Genomic DNA, 22020 nt, shown 5'->3' on the forward strand with positions numbered 1-22020 from the left:
AAATCCCAGGAAAAGCTCTCGGCAATGAAAAGCTTAAGTGCTGCGACCAAAGGAGGTGGTACATGCCAGCAATTTCCCCGCGATACAACTGCGGTACCTTATCCAGCATGACCCTAAGAGACAGTACTGGACAAGGAATTCCAGAGTGTAGATCCTAGTCTTGACTCCTCACATGCTGGGAAAAGTCATTTAATCTTCCTCGGCCTTAGAAGCAGCTAGAGGAGTTCATTTCAGGACCGGCCTTTTAACTCAAACAGGAGAACACGCAATCCCATTACGAATGAAAGGACAGATGAATGAATGTGTGAATAAATGAACAAAGGGACGATGAAAGGTCTTATGGCTGCTAGAAAGCACTTATAACTAATGATTCAGTGACCACCAGGACGGAAGGATATTTGCACGTGTCCCTCAGTGTCCAGCACTGAAAGCAACACGCAGATGTCATGTGACCACACTTACGTAGTGGCCATTGTTGTGTATGAAGCTTCTCTACAAAAACACTCGACAGTCAATGATGCCACGTTCTTGTTTAGAATTGGTGGGGGGGGGGGGGGAGGTGTGAATTTAAAAAGGCATAAATATTTAATTAGACTCAAAACAATGTTGAAGAAATAAGTTAGTAGTTGTGGTGGTTTAAAAAAAAATACCCAAAATCTTTGAGGGTGAGATTCAAGGGCAGGGTATTAAAAAGAGCCTGTACTGCAAAAAGCTAATTTTCTTTTTGCCACGCTTAATTTTCTGTAATGATACATTTGAATAAATAATAGCCACTTACAGGGCGCCTGGGTGGCTCAGGCAGTTGAGCAACTGACTTCAGGTCAGGTCATGATCTCACGGTCTGTGAGTTCGAGCCCCGCGTCGGGCTCTGTGCTGACAGCTCAGAGCCTGGAGCCTGCTTCAGATTCTGTGTCTCCCTCTGTCTCTGCCCCTCCCCCGCTCATGCTCTGTCTCTGTCTCAGAAATAAGCTTTAAAAAAAATGATAGCCATTTACAATTATGACAATGTGAATTAAAGCAGAGCCACATTTAAAAAAATTTGCCAATGTCTAGCTATGTAAAAATGTAAAATTTCAGACCTAGTTGATGAGTGGAAATAAAAAAGTTTTCTTTTACGATAGGACTCTTGGCATTCCACATGCCTTCAAGTAAAGTTATTCCGTCTTCTCCAGCCATTTATGATACGCAAAGAACAACAAATCACCATTACCGCAAGAGAATGTTCAATTTTTTGATGACATAATGACTTCGTTCTTCAGTCCCCCGCACCAGCACTGATGGGCACAGGGTTTGGGTGTGAAGGTGGCAACTGACAACAAGGATGGCCCTCCCCGACTTGCCTGCTGTCTCTCTCTGGGATTTCCTTGATGGCTATTCGCACTTGGTTGCTCAGGTCTCTTCCGGCATACACGATCCCGTACGTGCCTTTCCCCAGCACGACCCTATCGCCGTTGGCATTGTGGTCATACTCATACTGAAGAAGGCAAAGCAACAGGATCAAAAAACACACAACTTATGGTGGAGCCCCATAAAAACCTCAACATTGTCCTGCAAGTTTTTATTTATAAATAATGTTATCTGAGTCCCGAGCAGGTCACATTCCTTAGGTTATGCTATTTTCAATACGTAATGACTTTAAAAGGGTCATACTCAGTTACTCATATATTAACAACATGATTTTATGAAATGGAATCCAAGAAATTCAAAACTACGAGTCATAGGTAACTTCATGGGCTCAGTGTTGGGAGATTCTGCCCACTTTAATGCTGCAATTTAAAAAGGCTTCTAAGCATGCCAAGAGCCCCAAAGAGGTGCCCTCCTGCATGATCCCTCATTACCTTCTCAGGAAACCGATCCTTTTCTGTAGCCCAGAGAAGAACTGAAGGTCGATAAAAATTAAAATTGTCTTAATACAAAGCACATAAGCAGGGCCTTCCGCCTTTTAGAAGAACAGACCTAGCACCACACACATCGCACACATTCTGCCTATAACCGCCACTGCAGTTTTGTCCCCCCAATCTCATTATCGAAAGGTGTTGTGCAGCTGCATTCTAGTTGGTTCTTTTCGATGATTAAAACCAACATATCTCTAGGCTGAGCCATACTTGTTCTTTTTTTGTGATCCGCTGTGCATACTTACAGAAGTGCACAGAACGTGTGTGGGTTCCTTCCACACACACTTTGAAAGATGCTCATGACAGTTAGGATCACTAACAAGTTCCCATCATGTCTGATTTAACCAGACATCAGCATGCTCCACAAAAGCCTTTTCTCTCACACCGTTTTTGGCCCCCACATCTGTTACCTTCAAAGTGCATCTCTTAGTTCATTTCCACAACAAACTTTGATTCTAAACTAAGAATTCAAGTACGTGAGTCAATGATTAAAATGAATCCTTTTGATATTTTCTGAAAGAAACCTCAAAGAATGAATTTCAAACTAACTTGATAGTAAAATAGCATTAAATTGTCATCAATGGGAGGACCTCAATTAGTGGCCAACCTGAGTAATTGTGCAATATTTAAACACACGTCTAACACTGTAGTAACCGTGGAGGAGAGCTGTGTTGCCCAAAAGAGCTCAGGGTTCTCACACCTGTCAGACTGGCAATTATCAAAAAGATAAGAAATAAGTGTTGGCGAGGATGTGGAAAAAAAGGAACCCTTGTACACTGTTGGGAAGGCAAACTGGTGCAGATACTGTGGAAAACAGTATGGAGGCTCCTCAAAAAACAGGGGTGCCTGGGTGGCTCACTTGATTAAGCATCTGACTCTTGATCTTGGCTCAGGTCATGATCTCGTGGTTCGTGAACCTGAGGCCCGCATCGGGCTCTGCACTGATGGCGTGCAGACTCCTTGGCATTCTGTCTCTCCTTCTCTCTGCCCCTCCTCTGCTTGTGCGTTCTCTTGCTCTCTCTCAAAATAAATAAACTAAAAAAAAAAAAGTTAAAAATATAACTACCACATGATCCAGCAATTCCAATGCTGGGTATTTACCCAAAGAAAATGACACCAATTCAAAGAGATACATGCACACCTATGTTTACTGCAGTATTTACAGTAGCCAAGATATGGACACAACCCCATGCCCACCCGTAGATGAATGGGTACAATGAGCTGACCAACTATTTCTCTTGTAGTCTCACAAACATTATTAATCAGCAGAGAAAACCCTATCCATATGTTGTACACAAAATAAAATTTTACTTTAGTCCATGCCAAATTTTTCTTAAATATTCCGGCTGAGAAGATCCCGAAGTAATGAGGTTCTTCTACAGACATATTCAACTTAATCTCTGAAAGTCACAGATAGTGATAGCTAGCTCATTCATTCGAGAGTATTTTTAAATAGGAAGGATTCTCACAAAAAATGGGATGTTTTCTTTCAGCATCAAAGACACAATAAATATTTTTTTCCATGTTCTAGGTCTTCTATGACTCACCTCTAAGGTGTCCCCATCGGTTTCCCCCTCCAGCTCCACTGTACTACCCATTGTGTTGCTTATCATCTCTTTGACCAAAGCGCAAAACCTAGAACAGCAAATGTCACAAAGATGCTAATTATCATCACTCATGCTCCATAGCTTTAACTTAGCCTTATTACATTAAACTGTGGTTACATAAAGCAAGTTTGTACAATTTCATGGAATAATCAATCTACTCCTTGATTTGACATAGTACTTTAATGGTTTTCTAATCTAGTTCAAATACTCAACGTGATACTTGAGTCCTCTCTATACAGGAGCCCCACCAACTGGTTGCCCAACTGATGCCCAACTGATGCCCAACTGAACATCTCCAGTGACAGAGAACTCATTACCTCACAAGTTTGCTTATTCCGTGGACAACTTGATGAGAAGCTAAGCTTCTCATTGAGCTAAGACTCCTTTTAGGTGAGTCTCATCCACAGACTGCTTAGAATTAATCCCTTTTCTATGTAACAGTCCATTAGAAAAGTACGTAAATTTACTAAATCCCTGTAAATCTTTCCTCCTTGTTCCCTCAATGTTTCCTCCAGGATTTGTTTTGCAGTCACTCCAGTAGCAGGTAATTCTTCAAAGGTGTCCCTGCATTACTCTCCTCGTCTGGCCCTAAGACCAGTGTTCCAGATGTGACCTATCAGCGCTAAGGATAGTGGGATCATCACCTCTCAAGTTGTCGACGCTCTAGTTCTTTGTAAACAGTAAGGTCTTAAGGAGAGGGGTGAGGAGGAAATGTGTAAGATGGACTCATCATTCTCTTGACACAGATGAAGCTTAACATCAACTATTACCCCCAGGTCTTTCTCACGGATGCTGCTGGGCCACATCAGCCACTTCCGACATTTGTGCAGTTGTTTATTTACGTACAAGAGATTTGACTTGCAAAATTTTTATGGTTTTCTCACACGATCATAGGGAAGGGTATTGTATACTTCCAGACAATTTCCACAAAACGTTAAAATGTTATTTTCTGCAACCCATCCCACCTTTGCTTCTTCTAATCTCTGAAAGCTGGGAAAACCAAGAGTCAGACTTCTTAGGAGACATAGGATACGAATTCACCAGAATAACTAGAATATAAAAGACATGACCATTTCTTGTCCATGTATGGAGCACGTGGAATGCTCGTGCACTGCTGCTGGAAGTGTGAAGTGATGCACCCACTTTGGAAAGCATCAACCAAAGCTGAATATAAACCTGCCATACATCCCAGTAACTCCAACTTCTAGGTATGTACTCAACAGGAATCAGGGTATATGTTCACCAAAAGACATGTACAAGAAAGGTCATGGTCATTTTATTCATAATAGCACCAAACTAGAAACAATCTAAACGTTCACCACTAGAACAGATAGATTGCTGTATATTCACACAAAGGAATACTATACAACAATAAAAAGGATGAAATGGTACATAGATCATGGCTAAATCTAATGGATATTATTTGAAAAGAAATAAGTGAGGAAGAGTAAACACTTCATGGTTCTATTTATTTGAAGGTCAAGAACAGGCAAAACTAACCATTGGTGACAGAAATCAAAATAGTTACCACTGGAAGGGGGTTAATGACTGGAAAGGGGCACGAGGCACCTTCTAGGGTGCTGATATACCTAAGTGCACCTTACACACTTCACTTCTATGTATGTTACACCTAATTTAAATATTATGTAAATATGGAGTGCCTGGGTGGCTCAGTCGGTTAAGCGTCTGACTCCTGATTTTGGCTCAGGTCATGGTCTCATGGTTCACGGGTTCAAGCCCCACATCGGGCTCTGTGCTGACAGCACAGAGTCTGCTTGGGATATTCTCTCTCTTTCTCTCTGCCCCTCCCCTCACTCTCTCTTGCGCACTCTCTCAAAATAAATAAATAAATTTAAAAGGAAGGAAGGAAGGAAGGAAGGAAGGAAGAAAAACCCGCCAGGAGCATCATGCTTACTGGTGAAAAACTGGATGCTTGCCCCCTGAGTTCAGGAAGAAGACAGGACATCTGCTCTTGCCACTTGTATTCAACAATTGCACTGGTCGGGCAATTAGGTAAGAAAAAGAAATAAAGGCATCCAGGTTGGAAAGGAAGAACTTTATCAATCTGCAGCACACATGATCCTGTATACAGAGAATCTTAAGAAATTCAATAAAAAGTATGAGAACTGGGGTGCCTGGCTGGCTCTGTTTGGTAGAGCATGTGACTCTTGACCTCAGGGTTGTTTGAACTCCATCCTGGGTATAGAGATTTAAAAAAAAATAAAATCATAGGGGCGCCCGGGTGGTTCAGTTGCTTAAGCGTCTGACTTCGGCTCAGGTCATGATCTCGCAGTTTGTGAGTCTGAGCCCCGCATCGGGCTCTGTGCTGACAACGGCTCAGAGCCTGGAGCCTGCCTCGGATCCTCTGTCTCCCTCTCTCTGCCCCTCCCACTCTGTCTCTCTCTCCCTCAGAATAAATAAGCATTAAAAAATTTTTTTTAATCTTAAAAATAAAAATATTACAATCACTAAATGAGTTCAGCAAGTATATTTCTATATACTAGCAAGAAACACTCTGAAAAAGAAATTAAGAAAACTCCATTTGCAATAGCATCAAAAAACTAAAATACTTAGGTATACGGTTAACTAAAGAAGTATAAAACGTGTACACTGAAACTACAAAACAACTGTCAAAAGAAATTACAGACCTAAACAAATGGAAAGATGTGCCATGCTCATGGCATCGAAGGCTTACCGTGACACGATTAGAATGGCAACGCTTCTCAAATTGGTCTACATAGCCATTGCAATGCCTGTCAAAATCATAGCTGCCTGTTTTGCAGAAATTGTCAAACTGATTCTAAAATTCACATGAAATGCAAGCACCCACAATACCCAAAGTAATTATCAAAAACAAGAACAAAGCTGGGAGGACTCACATTTCCTGATTTCCTAACTTACTGCAAACCTACAGCAAGAAGGAAAATGTGGTACTCGCCTAAGAACAAATATACGGATCAATGGAATAGAAGTGTAAGTCCAGAACTAAACTTTTCTGGTTATGGTCAATTGATTTTCTTTTTTTAAAACTTTTATTTATTTTGAGAGAGCGTGAGCAAGCAAGCACACACACAAGCAGGGGAGAGACGGAGAAAGGAGGAGAATCCCAAGCAGGCTCCGTGCTGTGAGCACAGAGCCCGATGTGGGGCTGGAACTCATGAATCGGAAGCTCATGACCTGAGCTGAAATCAAGAGTCTGACGCTTAACTGACCGAGCCACCCAGGTGACCCTGGTCAAGTGATTTTCTGAGCCTGCCAAGACCGTGAAGTGGGTGAAAGAATAGTCTTTTCAACAAATGTGCTGGATCAAGCACATATCCACAAGCAAAAGAATGAAGCCGGACACCCTACTTTACACCATGTACAAGAATGAGCTCAAACTCGACCAGAGACCTAAATGTAAGAGCTAAAACTCTTAGAAGAAAAGAAGCACCATAAAAAACCTTGGGTTAGGCAAAATCTTACAGGACACCAAAAACACAAATCACAGGACAAAAAATAAATTGAACTGCATCAAAATTAAAAACCGTGCTGCAGAGAACATCATCAACAGTGAAAAAACCACCCGTAGAATGGGGTCGGGGAAGTTATTTGCAAATCACGTATCTGGTAAAGGACTTGTATCCAGAACACGTAAAGAATCCTTAAAACCATTAACAAAAATACAAATAATGCCATTAAAAATGGGCAGTTGGGAGAAGCCTGGCAAACACCACTTTTCACCAGGTAAGCCAAGTTATTATCACCAGTAATGAGACAAAGATGCTGTACAGATCCTGATGTCGTGCATGAGAAGGACAGGACATCACTTCTGTGAGGTTCTTCCCCAAAATGCATGATGCTAATGTAATCGTGAGAAACAACAACCCCCAACTGAAGGGCTACACACGATCAATGGCCTGTACCCTTTGGAAGCATTAAGTCAAGAAAAACAAGGAAGCAATGATGAAGATAAACAGGGGCTACACAGATATGACCATTAAATGTCACATGATCGTGGATTGGAGCGCGGAGCTGAGAAAAAATCTTGTGTTTTGCTGTGAAAGACATTAGTTGGACAGTAAGTAAAATGGGGATAAGGTCTGTAGATTACAGAACCATATCAATCTTAATTTCCTGATTAGATAGCTGTGCTGTGATCATACAAGTGAATGTTGTTTTTAGGAAATATGCACTCAAGTAGAGAGAGGGATGAAGCATTATGTCTGCAAGTTATTCCTCAGCAGTTCAGAACAAAAAAAAATCATATGCATATGGAGAGGAATGTAAAACAAATGTGGTAAAGGAGTAACACTGGAGAATTCTGGATGAAACATATGGAAATTCTTTGTACTGTTTCTCTGAAATTTTCTTTTATATGTATATACATATATATACGTGTATATGTAGAGAGAGATCTATACATATATATACACATATATATGTATATATACATATGTATATATACACACACACATATATATGTATAGATCCATCTCTCTATATATAGATATATAGAAATTTTATTATCAAATTAGTTTCCATACAACACCCAGTGCTCATCCCAACAGGTGCCCTCCTCAATGCCCACCACCCAGTTTCCCCTCTCCTCCACCCCCCATCAACCCTCAGTTTGTTCTCAGTATTTAAGAGTCTCTTATAGTTTGCCTCCTTCCCTCTCTGTAACTTTTTTCCCCCTCCCCCTCCCCCCGGTCTTCTGTTAAGTTTCTCAGGATTCACGTATGAGTGAAAACATATGGTATCTGTCTTTCTCTCTGACTGACTTATTTCACTTAGCATAATACTCTCCAGTTCCATCCACGTTGCTACAAATGGCCAGATTAGAAACTTTCTTTTTTAAAATTTATTTTAAAAAAATTTAGCCTGCTTCAGATTCTGTGCCTCCCTCTCTCTCCACCCCAACCCACTCGCATTCTGTCTCTGTCTCTCTCAAAAACAAATAAACATTAAAAAAATTTTTTTTTAATTTTAAAGTAGGCTCCGCACCCAATGTAGGGCTTGAACTCACGACCCTGACATTAAGAGTCACATACTCTACCAACTAAGCCAGCCAGGTGCCCCTTCTGAAACATTCTTATAGCTCTGAATGTTTTCCCAAAATAAAAAGTTTAAAACATTCTTTTAATTGGGTGAAGGATTTGAGCAGATCGTTCTCCAAAGAAGATATATAAATGGCCGGTAAGCTCATGAAAAGACGCTCACTATCATCAGTCATTAGGGAAATGCAAATCAAAACCACAATCAGATTCTACCTACTGCCCACTAGGACGGCTGTAATCAACAGGACAGACAATAACAAGTGTAGCAAGGATGTGGAGAAACTAGAACTTTCGTACACTGCTGACGACAATGTCAAGTGGGAAAACAGTCTGGCAGTTCCTCAAAGGTTAGAGAGTTACCTAAGACCCAGTAAGTTAGCTCCAAGAGAAATGAAAACACAGGTCCATGCAAAAACTTGCACGTTAAGGTTCACAGTAGCATTATTTATAATAGCCAACAAGAGGAAATAGCCCAAGTGCCTTCCAAATGAATAGTTAAATCAAATATATCCATACAATGGAACAATGATCAGCCACAAGAAGAATGAAGTACCCACACAAGCTACAACATAGATGAACCATGGGAATATAATAAGTAAAAAATGTGAGACACAAAAGACCACATATGATATGATTACATTTATATGAAATGTCAAGAAAAGGCAAATCCAGAGACAGAAAGTAGATTAGTTTTTGCACAAGGCTGGGGTTAGGAGGGTTAGGGTGAGGGAAAATGGGGAGTAAGTGTTAACGGACACGAGGTTTCTTTTGGGGGTCATGAAAATATTCTAAAATTAGAACGTGGTGATGGTGGCAAAACTGGGAATTTATTAAAAAAGACTGAATTGTACACTTTCAATGGGTACACTGCATGGTATGTGATTCTTCCCTCAATGAAGCTGTAAAAGTAACTTTTTTAAAGTTAAAATTTCAGAAAGGGCAAATATTTTTCACAACAAAGACCCTTAAAACTGATTTGCCACATGGGGCACCTGGGTAGCTCAGTCAGTTAAGCATACAACTCTTGATTTTGGCTCAGGTCCTGATCTCAGAGTTGTGAGATCGAGCCCCACATTGGGCTCCCTGCTGGGCGTGCAGCCTGTTTAAGGTTTTCTCTGCCTCTCTCTCTGCCCCTCCCCTGCTCACACTTTCTCTCCCTTAAAAAAAAAAAGTGAATTGCCATAATTAGTTTGCAAACACCTCAATCAGCTGTAACTCACCTACTACACTGGTCTTCAGTGGAGAAGTAGATTTGAAAGTCATCAGAATTATCATGGACATAAAGAAAACAACACCGTTCATCAAACTTTGATATGCTGTAAAATTGGAAAAACATAAGAATGCTTACCATATGTAAGTTATGATAACCCTTGTAAATTTTTCAGAAAAATCTAGTAATAGATTTTCTTCCATTTTGCAAATTTGAAAGATTCATTAATGTTTTAACAGATACCCCCCAAATTTGACTTCTGTTTCTCTATGAAAATTTTGCTAGCAGGGACACTGGTCTTGCCTATGTTTGTATTCTCGAGAACTTACCATATATGCAGTGCTAAAGCACAGAGCAGCAAGAAAGGGAAAGAAATATGATCTCTGTCCTCAAAAGTTTAGAATTTCACACAAAAGACAGGAAGCTTATTTGTGAGATAACGTATTATGGTACCAAAGGAATTACTAGACTTGAAAAGTATCAGGACAGAGTATTTGTGGCCACACAAGGGAGACAGAAATAAACATGGCATCTTAGCTCAAGAAAGGCGTTAAATGTTATCTGGTCCATTTCCATCTAAGGTTGGGATCTGACTCTACAGTGCCTGCCTTAGTCGATGTTCAGGTTTCCTGGACATACCCAGTGACAGAAAATCCCCACACTCCATCTGCTGATGGACTTAACTGCTAGAAAGTTCTATACCTACACTGGGCCAAAGCCTACACAATGGCCCTCATTTAGCCAGGTGGCACTATGGAAAAGCCCAAATTCTCTTCAAACGATGCCACTGTATCTTGCCCTAAGTTACCTCTTCCTGAGATCCACAGCTTCTTTAGCCATTCTTCCTGTGTTCAGGGATTATGTGACAAATAATGAGTTGAAACAGCAATAGTACAGGGAGATTAAAAAAAATTAAAACTAGGTTATACATAAATTTTGAAAACCAATTTGTAAAGGAACTACCACGGTTAGTTGGGTAGCAGTGGGAATGTGCAACACATGTTCTTTGTGTCACCTTGGTTCCAGGTTCTGATTCTCACCCCAGGCCCTTTGCACATCCTTGTTGATGAGTGAATGGCAGCAAGAGCTAGATCCATGAGAAGGCACAAACAAAAGGTTCTTAAGTACATGTTCTTATACCACTTAGTTTCTGGAGTACTAAGATTTTCAAAATGTTCAACACTTTTTGAATTTTATTTTTGGAGCAGCATTGCTCAAATTCACTACCCTGTTCTTAAATTATTTCCCCTCCCTTTAAAGTGACAAAAACATTCTAATTTAAACAGTGATATGTCTAGAATAGGATCGTACCATGTCTAGTGGTAACAGGGGATTCATTCAGTGGCCTGTGGTCTTACAATCAGAGAAAGGACATACAGTTATAATCTGAGCCCTTAATTTAATGGAAACTATGAAGAAACAGAGTCCTAGTGTGACCTTTTCAAGGTCAAACAGTGAAAGAGGGATTAGAACTCACATCTGCTTCAGAGCCGCTCCTACCCTTGGTTGTGCTGGGAGAATGAGGCTCAGAGTGCAGCCACAAGGGTCACCAAATGGTCACCACCCCTGGTCCAAAGAGCAAGCACCGTACCTCTCCTTGGACTACACCACCTCCCCCCCAGCTAATAACAATTCCCTTGGCTCCGTTACTCTGCTCAGGAGACCCCAACCAAGTGTCATTACCAAGTAACTCCTTCTTGGTAGAAGTACAGATTTCTAGGTTTCTGGGTTTTCCTGAGCACTTGAACATCAACGGCTTAAACAAGAAACACTTTCTCTTTCTAGAGATACAACTTCATTTTTAAAGAAAAGCTTGAGACAAGAGAGTTTTAGTCTATGGATACCACAAAAAGCTACTGTGTTACAACAAGCCAAGAAGCCCTGACTAGCAGCACATGAGCAAGGGTTACAAAAGAGCTCATAGTCTATTTCGGATTGTTAAAAATGAAAATATCACATATTATAAATAAGTGGAAACGTTAAAGTAATAAAACACTGTCATTATCACCTGTGTTAAAACAATAATTCCATTTTTCCTTATGTTCGTTCTTACCTTATTCCCCTAATGGAAGAAGCTGTAAAGTTCCATTCATGAATTTGTTTCTGTAGGTTTTAAAGACAAAAGTCAGTAGAGCTTGATTTTTTTTCCACGCAAAAAAATTTTGGGGGGTTTCATTCTCAGGTCACTTCTGCTATTTTACTTTCAATAGAGATTTATAAGTTAGAGCAATATATTTTATATAACTTGGAAGACCTGAAACACTTTCTAAGGTATCCTAAAAATTCATTTGTATCTTTAATCCAGTTTAGAGCAAATGATCTAAATTTGAAAGAGTATAAGCACAGAGTAAACACACACTGAATGGACTTTCATCTTCTGTCGACATACCAGGAAAACTTGAAAATGAGTTTGGGAACAGCCCACCTAAGTTGAGTGACCTGTGAAAATGTTTGCAGAAGCAAGACTGTGGCAGACTCCAGTCAGTGTTCTCCAATCTTTCTTTCTGTCCCTGGGCACACAGCTGGAATGCACTTCCCAGCCACCCCTGCAGCTAGGTGGGGCCACAGGATGAGGTTCTGACCAACGGGGGTCTAAGGAGGAATGATGTGCTCCACCTGTGGGCTGGGCTCATTAAAAACCTCCCCAGCCATCCTCTATTCCGCTACAGGGCACGGAGACTCTGCCAACCTGGATGTGACACAAAGCACAGACAATCCTTTATCATGTTAAGACACTGATATTTGGGGGCTATGTGTTTCAGCAGATACCTTATTATCATAACTAACACAAAGACTAACTTGGATTTCAGTCTGTACGTGACAGATTTTTTAAAATAACTGTTCCCTCCCTCCACTGCCATTCCACGCACGTCATAAACTTTGCACAAAGCTAAGCCTCAAGAGAAATATCTGAAATCCTTTTCAGAAGAGCCATAGGCTACAATACCGATACATCACAACAATGGACAATCATTTAAAATAAGAAAATACATTTGGTTGGCCTGAACAATGTCATAAGTGACCAGCTCAGCCCCCAAGAGAAGTGTCAGAGCCCAATGACTGAGCATATGGCTTAGGAGAATAGCCATGAACAGTGGGGTGACAAGTTACCTGCCATCCTGGAGGAACGACAACAGGAACAACGGGAAATATGGCCCTCAATGGGAGAAGATCCATTCAGAGGTGTTGATTAAGCACCTACTATGTGCTGGGTAAGTACTGTGGACATAACAGAAAACAAAACTCCTGCCCTCATGGAGCTTCCACTCAAGTGAGGAGAGAGGAAAAATAAATTAAGTAGTAACTTAATAGGGCAGAGGACGAAAAGCACCACAATGCCAAATAGAACCAGGAAGGACATCAAGGTGGGGCAGGAGTCATGATGTTAAACTGGACGTTCCGCGAAGGCATCTCTGATGACGTTTGAGCAGAAGGCTAAAGCAGGTGAAGGACTGAACCATGTGGATATTTGGGGGGGAAAGAACAGTCCCAGGCAGTGGGCACAGCAAGTGCAAAGGTCCTGAGGCAGCAGTGTACTGGCATGTTTGGGGACCAGCCAAGAGGGGAGCATGCCTGGAGCGAGTGACTGAGGGGAGTGGGTGAGAAGGCTGGAGAGCTCACGAGGAAGATCATGCAGGGCCTAGGAGACCATCATCAGGACCTCAGCTTCTACTCTATAGAAGACGGGAACCAGTGAGGGCTGTGAAAGATGAAAGCATATGCTAATATGAAAGCCAGCACACTGGACCCAACCATGTAGAAAGACTGAGCATATTTCAGAGTTCTATTCAAAGTCACTGAAAGAAGGCAGTGGTGGAGAGCAGGAGCCCACCTTCGGATTAGGGTACAGAAACAGGAACCAGGACAGATTCAAGACAGCCTTGGGCCACCTACCTATACCTTCAAGAGGCTGCATGTGCATAAAAAGCTCAGCCACAGGGGCACCCGGGTGGCTCAGTTGGTTGAGCATCTGACTTCAGCTCCGGTCGTCATTAACAGTTCGTGAGTTCAAGCCCCCCATCAGGCTCACTGCTGTCATCGCACAGCCTGTTTCAGATCCTCTGTCCCCCTCTCCCTCTGCCCTTCCCCTGGTGGTGCGCTCTATCGCAAGCATTAAAAAAAACAACAACAACAAACCTCAGCCACAGGAGTTTTTGAAGTATTCCCAGATGGTAGGTTTACTGTGAGGTAGCTTTATGGAGCTTCTTGATTGGGGAGGAAGATTTGCTGGCTAAGAAGTAAACAACACACACTCCTCTTTCCCTTTCTATCATAACCAATGGGCATTTGAGGTACTGGCTTTGTAGATACTATGGATATAAAACATACAAGTCCTGCATGGGCTTGCAGAGCACTTGGGGAGACATTCTTAAAAACCGATCAATAAGCAACAGGAAATACTGTGTACACGATACAGGCAAGAAGGTAGCCTACAGTGAGTGAAAGGGGCGGGAGGGTGGTTAGAGACACCTCGGCAAAGTTGGAACTTAGGTCACTGGAAGAAGAAATTACACGGAATAAGGATGACGGAAGTGCACATGTGAGCCCCTGTGGGCCAGCTCAGGGGACAATGAGAGGGCGGGATTATACAGGGGCTTGACACTCAGTATGAGAGTGTGAGTTTTAATCTGGAAAGCCATGGGATCCAGTAATGGTTTGGGCCAGTACAAGTGTTTTAAAATTATTATGAAAGTTCTGAATTGAAATACACCATACATTCAGAAAAGGGCACAGTGATTGTCACAGTCCATTTCCACAAAATGAATACTTGCTGTAACCAGCATTTAAATCAAGAGACATGGGGCACTGGGTTGCTCAGTCGGTCGAGCATCTGACTCTCGATTTCAGCTCAGGTCATGATCCCAGGATCGTGGGATCGCTCCCACTGTTGGACTCCACGGTGAGAGTGAAGCCTGCTTAGGATTCTCTCTCCACCACCCCCCACCCCTCTGTTCCTCTGTGTGTGCTCCTCTCCTGCACACACACACACACTCTCTCATGCTCTAAAAATCAATCAAGAGACAACATGAGCAGCAGCCCAAAAACTTCCGTCATAACCCCCCCATCTCTACTCATCCAAGAGTAGAAACGGCAACTTCTGCCTGTTCTGGAATATTATGTGAATGAAATTGTGAAGCCGGCACTCTCTTGGATGTACAAGTGGGGTTTTTCATGAAGCATCTGGTAGTGGAAGTCAGGGTGGCTGTGCAGTTTCTGACCCAGTGGCCTGGTGGGTCACCTGGCACGGAGTACCGTCTCCATCATGAATGCAGGGGCAGTTTTCCTCCCATCCCGAGCCTCCCGTTTCAGCAGCGTCCTCATCCTTTTGGGAGAGGGGATATTTTCCCTCTGAATCATGAGGAAATGGACTCAAGACTACAGCTTTCCATGTCGGGGTCAGAAGCTCCCAGGAAGAGTTTCCTGGGAGCAAGAGCCAGGGTGGGCTATGGAGAAACGGGCCAGGAAGCCAGAGGTGGGGACAGGCCTCCAGGGTTTCCCCCACCCCGGGTGCCTCAGCACCTGCCCTCCTACTCCCAGAACGCAGACCTCTGAGGGAGGAAATCTTGGGCATCTGGGACAATTCTGTAGACTCTGGACGTGTCTGTCCTGTGGCTCTCTTACATAAGCATAAAAGGTGGCGAGGACGATGACAGAGCTTTCCCCAACAAGCAGCCCTACCCGCGTGGTCAGCGCCGGTGGCTACTATGTGCCCGGTGGTGACTCTGGGGCATGAGAGTTGCTGAGGGGGCAATGCTGCATTTGTCCCCACGCCGGGTAGCCTACTTGCACTGTTGCACTGGGTGCCACTGGTGCCGGTCTAGGAAGGCCAACCGTGCACACCTCCTTCCAACACCACGTTTGCAGACCCACTGGACGTGGCTTGAAACTGGCCACGGCGGGAGTAGTTACACCGCAGAAACCGCCAAACACCACGGGTCAGCCCTCTGCTCCCATGTCCCCTGGAGAGCTGGCTGTTAAACATTTACCAGCAGAAGTTTCTGAATCCTTGGCTAGCAAACCAGAACTGAATTTCTCTGACAGCAGTGTGGTCCGCCAGTATGCGAGAGAACACCGTGCACGTGCCTGATCTCTCCCCGCTGGGCACAGGCCACCGGGAGAAGACGCAACACCGTGGAGAAATGTCGCCCTCATTCCAGGCGAATCTGCTGGCTTTTACAGCCTGCAGAATTTCAAAAATGCAAATGCAGGCAAAAGCAAAAGCTTCCTCTCAAAGAAAAAAAGGCAATTTATATTTCCCTCAGACGTTTGTTCTGACAACTACAAGCACTTGTGCAAAACATTTCATCAGTCAGGGAAAACTAGCATTTGCTGCTTATATAGTTCTTTTCCATTTCTTATTACAGACTATATACAAAGTAAAACATTTACAACTAGGGAGACAGTATACGTACCCATAGAAATTTCCGTTAAGGGCCAGCAACCATTAGAGGATTCAAATAAAATGGGCAAAGTGTGCAGAATTCCAGGAGACCAAAAACATTTGGCTCTAAAAGTCTGAGGAGTCACTTGAATAACATTGGTTTTTTTACTCCAAGTACTTGTCAAAATAGGAGGTGTTTTGTGCGTATATCAATGGAATACTGAGGTCACAGACCAGAATTTTGAAAACCCTCTCGTCTCAGAGTGGCATCAATGACACAACGCAAACAAGCAAGGTCTGTCTCTAGTATAAGAACTCCAACATCAGAAGCGGGGTGCTTCCTGGGGGTGGGTACTGGAGGGGGGCACAGAGGGGGCGTAAGCCAGGCTTTGGGGGTGGTGGGGTCTGATGTTCTCTTCCTTGGCCACGCTGGTTACTCAGGTGTGTTCACTAGGCAAAATCCATCAAACTGTACATTTATGACTGATGTGCTTTTCAGTGTCTATGACACTTCCATAAAAGGTTAAAAACAACCAAAGAGGCAAATTTAACAGAACATCTCCATTCTTTAAAGGAGCTCTAGCTGTTTGAACACCATGTGTATATTTTATTTTGGCTTTTTTTCTTTTGCAGTATTTAAATTAACACACACAGTGGAGCAAACCAAAGAAACCAACAACCCCAAGCACATCAGAGCAGCTCATGTCCCCTAATGGCTGCTGACTCTGATGAATGAGAAGGTCGCTACACTGTTAAATCTTAGAAAAGTTACTGGCTTACACTTGTGCTGTGGACCCAATGTTTGTGCCTCCACAAATCAGCTGTCGAAACCCCAATGTGACAGCACTGGGAGGTGGGACCTAGGGGAGGCAATCAGGTCATGAGGGTGGAGCCCTCGTGATGGGATTAGTGCTCTTATTAAAGGAGACACAAGGGAGACACTTCTTCACCATGTGAGGACACACCAAGAAGAGGGCCTTCACCAGAACCGGACCGTGCGGGCACCCTGTCCTCAGACTCCCAGCCCTCAGAACTATGAGAAATATTCTTTAAGCCCTTAGCCTACAGTGTTCTGTTACAGCCGCTCAAGGGTACTAAGGCAACTTGAGATTTCGTGTCCGTTTCTTTTTTTTTTTTTTTTAACATCTTTACTGAGGTATAATAATAGACAAAGAAGTGCACATATTTAATGCACATAATTTGATGAGTTTGGACATATTCAAACACCATAATCAAGGTAATGTCCATGTCTAACACCTCCCGAAGTGTCCTTGTGTCCCTTGGTTTTAGTTTCGTGTGTGTGTGTGGGGGGGGGGGGTGGCGGATAAGGACACATGAGAATTACTCTCTTAAACCGTGAAGCACGCACAGTGCTGGATTGTTCACTCCGGGCGCCACAGCGTACAGCACACATCCGCAACTTCTGCATCCAGAAGGCAGACTTCATACCAGCCAAATGATGGGGAGGTGCCATGTCGTGACTATTTCTGATAAGGAATTTCTTACATGATTTTGAGCCTCCACTTATTCTCCCATGTTGCATTTCACTGTTGAGGATACTGTTTACTTTTACCTGATGAAGACCTAACTGCTCACGCTCTTATTTCCAGGAGAAAAATCCTTCTTTGCCTAGTTAATGGCAGAAGTCCCCCCACGCTCCATGAGAACATATACATAGTGAACAGACCCACATAATGAATGCACTTGTCAAAGGTGCTGGATCTTTTCATGACTAAAAATATTTCATTCAAGAAAAGAGCTGAAGAAGTACTTTAGACACACAGAGACAAAAATATAGCTACTACCACAAAACATCAGGCCTGGCCCAGCATTTCTGTGATCTCTTTAGCGGGCAATTAAAATGTTCCCTCTCCTATATCCTTGGTGTGAATATAAATTGAAATGGGGCAAATATGCCAGTAGCTCTCAAATTTTAAATATATGTGGTCTTTAAAACCAGCAAGTCCATTTCTGGGAATCTCTGCTCCTGAAACAATCTATAGGAGTGTGCAGGGTGACTCCGCCAGGATGTGCACCGACGCATCTATCATCAGCTAGAGTGCACAGGTGAGGCTGAAAGGTGCACTGCAGGAGACTGGGACCATAATTTACAGTTCAAGCGTACTCAGAAATGGACCACCATGATACAAGAATATGGGGAATATTCCAACCAAAAACATCAGGGGGATCATTGTGTGCTATATGGAAATAATGTCTAAGATGTGAGAATCAGGGGCGCCTGGGTGGCTCAGTCGGTTAAGCGTCCGACTTCGGCTCAGGTCATGATCTCACGGCTCGTGAGTTCGAGCCCCGCGTCGGGCTCTGTGCTGACAGCTCAGAGCCTGGAGCCTGCTTCATGTTCTATGTCTCCCTCTCACTCTGCCCCTCCCCTGCTCATGCTCTCTCTCTCTCAAAAATAAACATTAAGATGTATGAATCAGTTAAAAAAGAGTAAGATGCAAAATAATAAATATATATTGTATGATCTCACTTTAACAAAAATACTCTCTCTCTATATATATACACACACGCATGCACAAACATATATATAAAACGTACGCATATATAGGGGCACCTAGGTGGCTCAGTTGGCTAAGTGTCTAACTTCGGCTCATGTCATGATCTGACAGCTCGTGAGTTCGAGCCCCACATAGGGCTTTCTCCTGTCAGCGCAGAGCCCGCTTCAGTTCCTGTCTCCCTCTCTCTCTGCCCCTCCCCAGCTTGTGTTTTGTTTCAAAAATAAAACATCAAAAAAATTAAAATAATAAATATATGCACGTATACACACACTTACACATACATAAGGCAGTGCAGAGAATGGTACGGATGAATATCCACCAAGTCAGTGGGGATGGGAATAAGGACAGGGTCTAGGGGATTTGGAGGGACTTTCCCACTACTCCTTATCCACTTCCTCAGGGTGTAACTTCTTTTTTTCCACAAGCCTGTATTCATTTCCATAAACATACACAGAGTCATACCCACACATGTGTACACAAAGAAACATCAAATGGAAAAACCAGCATCCTCTCTCCCATCTGTGATTATACCCTCTTGCACTCACAGATCTTACCAGTCAGGCACAGGTACCTATTCTTTCAAGTACTACAACACAGACCCTCCTACCTGAATACCAAATTTGTGATTCAATAGCACAGAGGCGAGAGACAGCTATGGAAGATTTTTTTCTTACCATTTCTGTGGGTGAGACATGCCACAGGAAAACCGTCTTCTCCTCAGCGTCACTGTTTATAGAAACATATGAAGGCTGGTAGACTTTGGTTGGTTCTATCACCAGCACCTGAAAGGACAGATTTCTGTGATGCACAGGAATATCTCAGAAAGGTCACTCTGCCCAGTGAGCAAGTGGGAAGCGGTGTACTCCACAAATACTCGAGGACCTACTCTGTGCCAATACTACTCTAGGGCCCAGGGATACCACAATCTTGACAGTAGTCCCTTCCCCACGGCGGGGGAGGAGTCTATGCTCTAATGGGGCACACAAGAAACAAACGTATAGGGGCATGGAATACGGTCACCTATACGGCTGTGAAGCAAACACGACAGAATAAAGGTGGGGCAAGCACTTTAGATGGGGTGGCCAAGGAAAGCCTGCCCAACAAGGTGGCAGAGAATAAAGAGGGAGGCTACAGTTTTTGAGAGAAATGAAGCAAACTGGATGATCTGTGAGTAGGTGCCCAAGTCTATGAAACATCCAAGGGAATGAAGAGTGAGGTGACATTCCATGAGTAATGTTTTATTGCTGGGGGAGAGGGAGAGGAAGGAGATGGGGAGAAAGGAGAGAGGGAGAGGGAGGGGGAGGGGGGGAGAGAGAGACTGAATGGCTTTCCAAAGCAAATACAGCAACCTAATTAAAATCGTTAAATCTAGGTAGAGATTACACAAGTGTCTGTTATTTTTTTTGTCCCTTTCAATAGGTTGGAAATATTTCATAATTAAAAGAAGATTTTAAAACGTAGTACCCAAGAACAAAATCATTATCATAATCATTTCAAACAACTTAATCTCTATTAGCAGTTTAATGAAATTCCTGAACACAGCATGTTCACAAAATCTCACGGCATAAACACAAAATACAATTATGTCAAGTTCTATGTCTAGGATGCTTACGTATCTTACTTACGACTCCTTACAATATGGTCATAAAATTGAAACAAAAACTTAATGAAAAGCTAATAGCCATTTTGCTTTGCAATAACATTTTAAAAATTAATTAGTGGTACTGGAGGCAAACCAAAGCTCAACGGGAAACAGCGTCAAATTCCAAAATTTTACTATTAGTCTTGCACTGATTTAGAACAGGGTATCTCCACCTTGGTACTGCTGACATTTGGGGCCAGACGATTTTACGTAGGGGGAGGGGCTACCCTATGCACTGTGGGATGTCTGGTGGCACCCCTGGCCTTCGCCAGGTGCCTGCTACTCTCTAGGTGCCAGTAGCAATACCTGCTTCACAGCTGTGACAACCAAAAATGTCTCCAGATATTGCCAGATGTCCCCCGGGAGACAAAATGATTCTGTCAAGAACCACTATGTTAGAGGGCAGAGCCAACTTGTTCTAGTGAGCTGATCTATCCCTGGCTGATTCTACCGAAGACTGATGGGTATCTTCACATTTTCAACAACTCTAAGGTTTTCTCCCTTTCAGAGTATTCAATAATTAGACAGCACCAATCCCCAGTTTCTTTGGCTCTATCTGAAAGAAATGGATTTAGCATGACTTACTGGAAATCTGAGTCCATTAGCAACTTCATTTGTTGCCTCAAATATTATATCTAGCCAGAAGTTAAGCCGTTCTTGCCTGGGTGAATGTTCAATAATGGGTTTCCTGAAGCGCTGAATTAGTAACAAGTTCTGAACTAATGATCGGAGGTACCTGGAAAAATCACAAGCACCAATAAATTAGATCCTTCAATAAATGGAATTCAATTCTACTCCCTTTAAAAGAGGTTCCCCAAAAGCTTAATTTACTTAAATTCACAGTGTGTAGTGAGTGCTTCTTCATCATTTGGCAGCCACACACTTAATCAAAAGAAGCCCGAACACCGGGCAAAATAAGTTGGTCCAACAAAATCATACATTATGGCTTTTTACCAACATTGGGCTAATGGTATTCCAAATGTAGACACTGGCAGACATTTTCTAACAACTACCTTAATAACAATGTAGTTTGAAATTCAAAGCAATTACAAAATGACAAAATTTCAAACTCACAGTCTTTTTTAAATCAACCTTTCTATTTTCAGGTAATTGTAGATTTACGTATACTTGTAAGAAATAATACAGAGATCCCATGTAACCTTGGGCCTGGTTTATACCAAGGATGACAGCTTATAAAATTCTAGAACAACATCACAAGCAGAATACCAACACGGATACAGTTAAGATAGAAAACATTTTCACAGTCACAAGGGTCATGCTTCCCTTCTATAGACATGCCATTTTCCTCCCATCCCTCTCTTCTCCTCCTTGACCCCAGACAATCACAAATGTGAAACTCATCGAATTTTTTTTATTAGCTCTGACCAGGCAGATTTTGAAGTTACGAGGTCTTCAATCTCCCCACTTCTTTACTGTCTTCAGGCCAACTGAGGTTTCTGAAACATAGCTGTTGGGCAGTGGTGGTCACATCACCACCGGTAGTGAATGGGGATGGAGCACTGAAGGACTGAAAGCACTGGACTACTAGGTTGCTCTTTGAGGATAAAGTCTGGGGCTGCTCCGGGAAGCCACACGGCTAGACTCTGACTGACTTGCTTGAGTACCATGCAGTGAAGGATTAATTCAGTAGGCCTGGGTCCTCCAAACTCTACACATTCCAAGGAAGGTCTGGCTCTTGACTGGCTTCTGGGACATTGCCTCTAAG

General features: G+C 42.8%; 1 protein-coding gene across 1 annotated transcript in view; it reads right to left on the reverse strand.

The window, feature by feature from the left end:
- MAP3K15 (mitogen-activated protein kinase kinase kinase 15) overlaps positions 1-22020 on the reverse strand; it is a 123483-nt gene that overhangs the window by 25589 nt on the left and 75874 nt on the right. Inside the window, exons 10-15 of the mRNA XM_049643553.1 lie at positions 20880-21030; positions 19327-19434; positions 11805-11854; positions 9762-9857; positions 3443-3530; positions 1341-1474 (exon numbers count right to left, since the gene is read on the reverse strand). Coding sequence (XP_049499510.1) covers positions 1341-1474; positions 3443-3530; positions 9762-9857; positions 11805-11854; positions 19327-19434; positions 20880-21030 — 627 coding nt within the window. The remainder of the gene's footprint in view (positions 1-1340; positions 1475-3442; positions 3531-9761; positions 9858-11804; positions 11855-19326; positions 19435-20879; positions 21031-22020) is intronic.

The sequence above is a fragment of the Panthera uncia genome, chromosome X, assembly GCF_023721935.1.
Source record: "Panthera uncia isolate 11264 chromosome X, Puncia_PCG_1.0, whole genome shotgun sequence".
NCBI lineage: Eukaryota > Metazoa > Chordata > Mammalia > Carnivora > Felidae > Panthera > Panthera uncia.